The sequence below is a fragment of the Oncorhynchus kisutch genome, linkage group LG22, assembly GCF_002021735.2.
Source record: "Oncorhynchus kisutch isolate 150728-3 linkage group LG22, Okis_V2, whole genome shotgun sequence".
In the NCBI taxonomy this organism is placed as follows: Eukaryota; Metazoa; Chordata; class Actinopteri; order Salmoniformes; family Salmonidae; genus Oncorhynchus; species Oncorhynchus kisutch.
In genome coordinates this window covers 32,815,455-32,825,177 of record NC_034195.2, presented here as the reverse complement: position 1 = coordinate 32,825,177, position 9,723 = coordinate 32,815,455, and the positions used below count along the sequence as shown (strand labels likewise).

Below are 9,723 nucleotides of genomic sequence, written 5' to 3'. Positions count from 1 at the left end.
TGACTCAAAATTCCATGACATACAGTAAGGCATTGTTGCTAGAATAGATGGATGCGGTTCAATGCATAATTCATATTTTGGTGGTCTAAAAATATTGCCATCAGGTTGTAAATCATAGCTTGCCTGGTACGTTGTTTTCTGCCTCCACGGGATGCAGTTCCTTACAATAACTCAATATTATGATGCAGTTTCTTACAACAACTCAATATTTTGAACAAAAACTGACTACTGTAACTAATGTTGGGAATGTCGATACAATCAAACTAGCAAGGGCAATGATCACAAGTCAGTCCTAACGTGGCTAAAAGGCAAGCATATGTGTCAAACACAAGTCCTGCAGGCCGAATAGGACTCATAAGCGAGTCAACAGTTGAGTCATCTACGCTCACATCTGTGAATTAAATTTCAATTGATCTGCTTTACTTTATCCTGCTTACAAAAAAAAATGCAACAAAGCGCCATGCAAAGGAGAAACATGCAGGCCTATTACAGCAACATTTGAGAAGTAGCCTAGGCTGGCTACTCAACTACAAGACATTTGAGAAGTAGCCTAGGCTGGCTACTCAACTACAAGACATTTGAGCAGTAGCCTAGGCTGGCTACTCAACTACAAGACATTTGAGAAGTAGCCTAGGCTGGCTACTCAACTACAAGACATTTGAGCAGTAGCCTAGGCTGGCTACTCAACTACAAGACATTTGAGAAGTAGCCTAGGCTGGCTACTCAACTACAAGACATTTGAGCAGTAGCCTAGGCTGACTACTCAACTACAAGACATTGAAGCAGTAGCCTAGGCTGGCTACTCAACTACAAGACATTTGAGAAGTAGCCTAGGCTGGCTACTCAACTACAAGACATTTGAGAAGTAGCCTAGGCTGGCTACTCAACTACAAGACATTTGAGCAGTAGCCTAGGCTGACTACTCAACTACAAGACATTTGAGCAGTAGCCTAGGCTGGCTACTCAACTACAAGACATTTGAGAAGTAGCCTAGGCTGGCTACTCAACTACAAGACATTTGAGCAGTAGCCTAGGCTGGCTACTCAACTACAAGACATTTGAGAAGTAGCCTAGGCTGGCTACTCAACTACAAGACATTGAAGCAGTAGCATAGGCTGAATACTCAACTACAAGACATTTGAGCAGTAGCCTAGGCTGGCTACTCAACTACAAGACATTTTGAGTGCACCATACAGCAATGCTGCATTCAACCCACCGATAGTCCATCAAGTGCAAAAACATGTTTTAAGTTTAAATGTTACAACAACCTATAGCTACGTTTTTATGAATGGTTACCAAGAGGAAATGGGAGGGTCATGCTTTTTAATTTTCAGTAGGGGAAGAGTTTAGTATTGTAATGAAACAGGCAGGGAGCAGGTCTCGAACCCTCGACATTAATGTGGTCTCAATAACATGATCCATAGCATATACCAGCCATTCACAAAGACGTGGTGCGTGGAGGAATACTTGTCGGTCTGCAGCATATTTGTCTTGAATATGATTGAGTTTTTTTGTGCTCTACGGCATATTTGACTTGAACAAATACTTATAGTAGGCATATTTGAGCAATGCGCTGAACTATGTATGCCGTGGTAAACAAATTGTGTTGCCATGACTAAGTATAGCTTCACCAAACACACACACATACACAAGCTAACCCTCGCTGGAATTGTTTCAAATAGCAGCTGCCTGCCAAAATCGGTCTGTATATTATATTATCATTTAATAATATTAATTATAATACTATATTTTAACGACCCTGGGTTTATAATCGCGGGAATCGACTCTGCCGCACGAGCATCCTTTTGCGGCACAGTCGATAGCGCGCCGTACATCGGGCTAGAAGATCGAGGGTTCGAGACCTGTGTAACGGATGTGAAACGGCTAGCTAGTTAGCGGTGGGTGGTGCGAGCTAAATAGCGTTTCAATCGGTGACGTCACTTGCTCTGAGACCTTGAGGTAGTGGTTCCCCTTGCTCTGCAAGGACCGCGGTTTTTGTGGAGCGATGGGTAACGATGCTTCGTGTGTGACTGTTGTTGTGTGCAGAGGGTCCCTTGTTTGCGCCCGGGTATGGGCGAGGGGACGGTCTAAAGTTATACTGTTACACCTGCACCCTGCTGTTTCATTACAATATATACAAAAGTATGTGGATACCCCTTCAAATGAGTGGATTCGACTATTTCAGCCAAACCCGTTGCTGACAGGTATATAAAATCGAGTACACAGCCATCCAATCTCCATAGACAAACATGGGAAGTAGAATGATCTTACTGAAGAGCTCAGTGACTTTCAACATGTCATGTGATGCCACCTTTTCAACAAGTGTTTGTCAAATTTCTCGTCTGCTAGAGCTGCTCTGGTCAATTGTAAGTGCTGTTATTGTGAAGTGGAAACGTTTCCATGATCCAGCAGCCGATACACAAGCCTAAGATCACCATGCACAATGCCAAGAGTCAGCTGGAGTGGTGTAAAGCTCACCGCCATTGATCTCTGGAGCAGTGGAAACATGTTCTCTGGAGTGATAAATCACACTTCACCATTTGGCAGTCCAACGGACAAATCTGGGTTTGGCGGATGCCAGGAGAATGCTCCCTGCCCCAATGCATAGTGCCAACTGTAAAGTTTGGTGGAGGAGGAATAATGGTCTGGGGCTGTTTTTCATGGTTCGGGGTAGGCCAATTAGTTCCAGTGAAGGGAAATCTTAACGCTACAGCACACAATGACATTCTTGACAATTCTGTGCTTCCAACTTTGTGGCAACAGTTTGGGGAAGGCCCTTTCCTGTTCCAGCATGACAATGCCCTCATGCACAAAGCGAGGTCCATACAGAAATGGTTTGTCAAGATTGCCATGGAAGCCCTTGACTGGCCTGCACAGAGCCCTGACCTCAACCATATCGAACACCTTTGGGATGAATTGGAATGCAAACTACGAGCTAGGCCTAATCGCCCAACATCAATGTCGACCTCACTAATGCTCTTGTGGCTGAATGGAAGTCCCTGCAGCAATTTTCCAACATCTAGTGGAAACCTTCCTAGAAGAGTGGAGGCTGTTATAGCAGCAAAGGGGGGACCAACTCCATATTAATGCCTATGATTTTGGAATTAGATGTTTGACGAGCAGGTGGACACCTGGTCATACTTTTGGTCATGTAGTATTGATACCAACAGTATCACCTCCTTGTGTAAAGCTTATTTACTACAGTACAGTTATTCAGGAAATATTTATTTTGATTATGAAATTGTTTGTCTTGTTTTGGCCTTTACAATTTACAGATTTGTTTTTGTTTCCTTTATATATTAATAAAAATGTTTTGTTAATTTAAAGGGGACTGTCTCCGTGCCTCATTATTTTAGCATGTCATAAAAGAAAAGTTGAGGTTCTCCAGCATTGCGTGTTTCCAGTAAAATACTCTGTGCAATATCCCTGCCTGGGGGACTAAGCCCTCTAGTGTTGAAGCTGGGAAGTGGTTCAAAGCCAGCATATTATCAGGGCCCTGCCTCGGTTTCTCTGACCAAGTGAGGGGAAAAGGTTTGAAGGTTTTTCGCTGACCACAAAGTCCCCAACACACAACAAAAGTTTTGTAACTTAACCTTTTCATAACTCTTTCCACAAAAAAAGCAATGAGATGTCTCATCTTTTATTGTCAAGTCAGACCATATAAATGAGGAGCATATAACACATTTGATTTAATCATAAAAACGTGGGTCAATCATGATGACTTTTTGACTGGAAACCACAACATCTCCTTTAGTCTTCTTTTGGCCTTGAGCAGAAAGATCTCTCCCTGAAGAGAAAAGACAGTCAGACCACAGACAAAGACTCCAAACTAAAGATTCAAATAAACCACTCTCCAGTGGAGGCTGCTGAGTGTAGGACATAATAATGGCTGGAATGGAGCGAATAGAATGGCATCAAATGCATAGAAACCATGTGTTTGATACCATTCCACTAATTCTGCTCCAGCCATTACCACGAGCCCATCCTCCCCAATTAAGGTGCCACCAACCCCCTGTGCCAATAAAAACACACTCCAAACTGTTGCACAGTGTAAACATGACAGCCTGGTCCTTATGCGCACCACTCACTTTGCCTGTTGCACCTTTGTTCACAGGAGCCTGCTAGAGCGTGGCACACTGTTACACTACAGTGGATGTACACCTGGTGAGACAGAAATGAAATCAGCTACATCTCTGGAGCTGGTCGACAGAGCCTTGTCTACATTGATTTGTATCATGGTTATGTCTATATCTATGTTAGGTATTCCTTCACCTGATTGTGATGTTTTTATTTATGTTTAAAGCACTATAGGTGTATGAGGAAGCACTCTACAATATGTATAAAATAGGTACATGTTCAAGCAATATGGTAATAGCTACACATTGGTCTAGGGGATGTTAGGTGGAATCTTAACCATCATCTTTACATCTATGCAACGCTTTCAGATCTACACAAGTGTCTCTATGGGTTCTGATGTGATTTAGGATTGAACTGCATTCATTACGTTCTCCTGCAGGGGGACCATAGATGTCGGATCTACAAAGGTGAACATCTTGAAGAGGAAGCGCTTGTAGTGGGAGAAGAATTGTCCCGGAGGGAAATAGGAGCTGTCCGAGCGGATGGGCACGGTCAGGTAACGGTCATCCTGGTAGGGACACCTGGGGGGAGATAAACGTACAGAGAGAGAGAGAGTCATGGTGAGGAGCACCAGAGAGACAGCTAGGACAGAAACTGGGGGGAAATGGATCAATCAGAGTACTATATCGTTCACAAACTTCAAAAAGAATAGCTGGTGTTAGAAGTTTATTTAAATTACTTGCTTTTAATTTTGAACACACACATATATATATATATATATATATATATATATATATATATATACACAGTGGGGCAAAAAAGTATTTAGTCAGCCACCAATTGTGCAAGTTCTCCCACTTAAAAAGATGAGGCCTGTAATTTTCATCATAGGTACACTTCAACTATGACAGACAAAATGAGAAGAAAAAAAATTCAGAAAATCACACTGTAGGTTATTTTATGAATTTATTTGCAAATTATGGTGGAAAATAAGTATTTGGTCACCTACAAACAAGCAAGATTTCTGGCTCTCACAGACTTTTAACTTCTTCTTTAAGAGGCTCCTCTGTCCTCCACTCGTTACCTGTATTAATGGCACCTGTTTGAACTTGTTATCAGTATAAAAGACACCTGTCCACAACCTCAAACAGTCACACTCCAAACTCCACTATGGCCAAGACCAAAGAGCTGTCAAAGGACACCAGAAACAAAATTGTAGACCTGCACCAGGCTGGGAAGACTGAATATGCAATAGGTAAGCAGCTTGGTTTGAAGAAATCAACTGTGGGAGCAATTATAAGGAAATGGAAGACATACAAGACCACTGATAATCTCCCTCAATCTGGGGCTCCACGCAAGATCTCACCCCGTGGGGTCAAAATGATCACAAGTGAGCAAAAATCCCAGAACCACACGGGGGGATCTAGTGAATGACCTGCAGAGAGCTGGGACCAAAGTAACAAAGCCTACCATCAGTAACACACTACGCCGCCAGGGACTCAAATCCTGCAGTGCCAGACGTGTCCCCCTGCTTAAGCCAGTACATGTCCAGAACCGTCTGAAGTTTGCTAGAGAGCATTTGGATGATCCAGAAGAAGATTGGGAGAATGTCATATGGTCAGATGAAACCAAAATATAACTTTTTGGTAAAAACTCAACTCGTCGTGTTTGGAGGACAAAGAATGCTGAGTTGCATCCAAAGAACACCATACCTACTGTGAAGCATGGGGGTGGAAACATCATGCTTTGGGGCTGTTTTTCTGCAAAAGGACCAGGACGACTGATCCATGTAAAGGAAAGAATGAATGGGGCCATGTATCGTGAGATTTTGAGTGAAAACCTCCTTCCATCAGCAAGGCATTGAAGATGAAACGTGGCTGGGTCTTTCAGCATGACAATGATCCCAAACACACCGCCCGGGCAACGAAGGAGTGGCTTCGTAAGAAGCATTTCAAGGTCCTGGAGTGGCCTAGCCAGTCTCCAGATCTCAACCCCTTAGAAAATCTTTGGAGGGAGTTGAAAGTCCGTGTTGCCCAGCAACAGCCCCAAAACATCACTGCTCTAGAGGAGATCTGCATGGATGAATGGGCCAAAATACCAGCAACAGTGTGTGAAAACCTTATGAAGACTTACAGAAAACGTTTGACCTCTGTCATTGCCAACAAAGGGTATATAACAAAGTATTGAGAAACTTTTGTTATTGACCAAATACTTATTTTCCACCATAATTTGCAAATACATTAATAAAAAACCCTACAATGTGATTTTCTGGATTTTTTTTTTCATTTTGTCTGTCATAGTTGAAGTGTACCTATGATGAAAATTACAGGCCTCTCATCTTTTTAAGTGGGAGAACTTGCACAATTGGTGGCTGACTAAATAGTTTTTTGCCCCACTGTATATATATAACGCAAAGTAAAAAAAGTATAGAGTATTTAGTTACCCATTAACTAGAAGGTCCCACCGGGGCAGACTTTCACCTGTGGGGTATGTGTTGGCCCAGCACTGCTCCAGTATCAGGACAACATTGGGATCTGTCATCCCCAGGATGCGAACCTCAGCGTACACGGGATCCCTGAGGACCTTGGTGACAGGGTAGTCTGCCACCGTGTAGTAAGAGGTGTATGCTTCTTGCACTGTGGAGGAAAATCACATTGGTAGTGGATGAGTTCACCTTAAAATAGACTGTAAATCACTTAAACCACCATAAACTTGGAAAAGTGATCATTACTCCATCATCATTAGGTTCATATCAGGCGTTCTCCCTTTATACTTTTTAAAAGTATATATATATATATATATATATATATATATACACAGGAACAATATCAAAACTATGACTTACTTTCATCACATCCCTTGGAGAGACAACGTCCATTGGCCAGTCGGAGCTCCACGTTGAGAACTGCATCAACACTGACCACTGGGTTGGGGTTTGGATACGTTCTCACCTCGATAATCAGTGTCTCAACGGAAGTCCCAGTATACCAACACTGGAAGAGCAGGCTGAGAATAAAGCAATATATTCAGAGCTATCAGAGAGACATCACATATCACCACCTTTTTTTGGGGGGGGGGGGGGGTATAACACGTTATATAACAGGTATAACACATTATGAGGCAGTAATGAGGTTATGAGCATGTACCCTCAAGCTTATAATCATCTCATAATGGTCCTGACTAAATACCAGCCATTGTAAGTCAGTTGAAATGTTGTTGCATAGAGAGAAGAACAAATTATTATACATTATGAATGCCATATACATTTTTAATAACTTAAAAACACTGTATATATATACATATGAATGTATTTTTTTTTTTTTTTTACCTTTATTTAATTGGGCATGACACCCCATTTTAGGCAAAGATCACCTACTCATAGTGGCTGTCCCTGGTAATGTCGCCGAAGGGTCCATTCCCCACTACATATGAAGAAGACATCCTGTTCTCATAGACAATAGTATCAGGTTCCTCCTGCAGACAGACCATGCATCACATTGTAGAAATAAAAAGTAGAAATAAGTACTTTCTAACTTATTATATAGCCACGGGATAGTCAACCCTCCTCCAGAAGAGCTACTGGGTAAGTAAGCTTTTAATCCTGCCCTGTTTAACAAACTCCATTCTTCTAATCCGCTGTTTATTAGGACCTCGATTATCTGAATTAGGTGCTAGAGCAACACAGTAACTCTGGTTAAGATGCAGTATCATTGTACTGAAACCAAACCCTGGCCATGCGTACCGTCACCACAGTTCCACATTCAGTAACTTTGAACTGGTAGATGGCAAAGGCAGATGTAGTGCCGACAGGAGTGCAGTGGGCTCCGTTTGCCCCTAGCAGACTGATGGAATCTAGCTCAAGTTTGGGCTGAGTGGCATCTCTGGAAACCACCACCACAAACTGGCCATCCTTGGTACACTGGACAGTCACTGGTGATAAGGAGCATAGGAGAAACATGAAGTTAGTAGTCCTAATTGCGGAGTAAACTGGAGCATTTTGGTGCATGTTGATTGTTGGATACAAAATGGCCATATCTAAGTGGATAAGTGAAATTGTTGAGAGTGAAGAGTTCACAATCCAATTACTAGTTTTCTGGTAAAGAGAAACATACTAGTTTCTCTGAGGGAGCAAAACATTAAGTAAAATCGCACTGTTACAACTTGAGAGTGAGAGTTCTAGAGTAAAATGAGCATGGTCTGACACCTACCTGTTTTCCCATAGAAGCACATCCGTCCATCAAAACAGCAGCTGATGGCCTGGCATTGGGCAGTATTGATGCCAGAAAGTCCACACAACACCTTGTCCTTGTCCGCAACCTCACAGGTCTGTTTTGTGTCACCTTTGGTGTAGGGTATCTGTTGAGGTATGTTTTGGGCAGGCTTCTGAAGAAAGGGTTGAGCAGGTCTCTGAGGAAGGGTTTGGGCAGGCCTCTGAGGAAGGGGTTGGGCAGGCCTCTGAGGAAGGGGTTGGGCAGGCCTCTGAGGAAAGGGTTGGACAGGCCACTGAGGAAGTGGTTGGGCAGGCCACTGAGGAAGGGGTTGGGCAGGCTTCTGAGGAAGGGGTTGGGCAGGCCTCTGAGGAAGGGGTTGGGCAGGCCACTGAGGAAGGGGTTGGGCAGGCCTCTGAGGAAGGGGTTGGGTAGGCCACTGAGGAAGAGGTTCAGGAGGCCTCGGAGGAAGGTGTTGGGCAGGTTTCTGAGGGAGTTGGTAAGGCCACTTCAATTGAGCGTCACACAGACAGCCAAGCATGGCCACTGCTACGAGACAAACAACACTCCACTGCAAGGCCATGGATTCAGAACAAGAGACAATCTGAGGAACCCACAAGGCTCACTGTGCCACTTGTTGCTGCTTTTATACATAGTGGGGTGTGTTGAACTGTTGAAAAGTCCCACCTCCTTGGCTGACCAATCATTCACATCCAGTTCGGAGGAATCAAGGCTTTCCACACTCTGAAGTCCCAAACATTTATTGACAAACGCAATGTTCAGGTCACATAGATCTCTGACATGCCTTTGACCAGAGTTGAAGGTCTTTGTGACCGTAACATTGTATTTGTTAACAAATGTTTATTTTGCAGGTACACACGGTGTGCAGAACTACACTCAAGAAGTTAACATTTTATAAACAATAATAGACACAAATGTATCTATTGTATTCTATTTCTAATATAGATAAATATATTGCCACCCTTTCACTTTTCTTAAATAATTCCTTATTTCTTCAAAAATAAGTTGACATTTAAAAAAAACTTCAAACCACCAGAAAATGCTTCTTGTTGCCATCAACGAGCTTGCTGCACCTTTCTAATGGCAATTTGTCCCACTCTTCAGCCACTCTTCAAACTGCTCTAATTCTTCAATGTTTGAGTGGTGCCTTCCACTAACTAATGTTTTCAGATCTCATACACAAAATCTGAAGAACATATGAACATCCAGGTACTTATTTTCAGGTACTGGAGTTATATGTGAAAAATATCTCACCATAGGTTTTTGATGGGATTCTGATCTGAACTCATCGCTGGCCGCTCCAGAACAGTCCAGTGTTAATTTTTTAACCATTCCTGTTGTTTATTGATGTGTGTTTGTGTTTTTGTCCTGATGGAAGACCCACAACCTTCAACAGACACCCACTAGTTTACCAAAA

General features: G+C 42.8%; 1 protein-coding gene across 1 annotated transcript; it reads right to left on the bottom strand.

The window, feature by feature from the left end:
* Nucleotides 1-3,626: 3,626 nt before the first annotated feature.
* LOC109867301 (zona pellucida sperm-binding protein 4-like) lies at nucleotides 3,627-8,888 on the bottom strand. The gene is made up of 8 exons (XM_031801776.1): nucleotides 8,286-8,888; nucleotides 7,820-8,007; nucleotides 7,454-7,551; nucleotides 6,923-7,083; nucleotides 6,521-6,713; nucleotides 4,505-4,658; nucleotides 4,089-4,161; nucleotides 3,627-3,787 (listed from the first exon to the last, which is right to left on the bottom strand). The coding sequence occupies exons 1-8, from the start codon at nucleotides 8,866-8,868 to the stop codon at nucleotides 3,690-3,692; spliced, it is 1,548 nt and encodes a 515-aa protein (XP_031657636.1). The 5' UTR covers nucleotides 8,869-8,888; the 3' UTR covers nucleotides 3,627-3,689.
* Nucleotides 8,889-9,723: the final 835 nt, after the last annotated feature.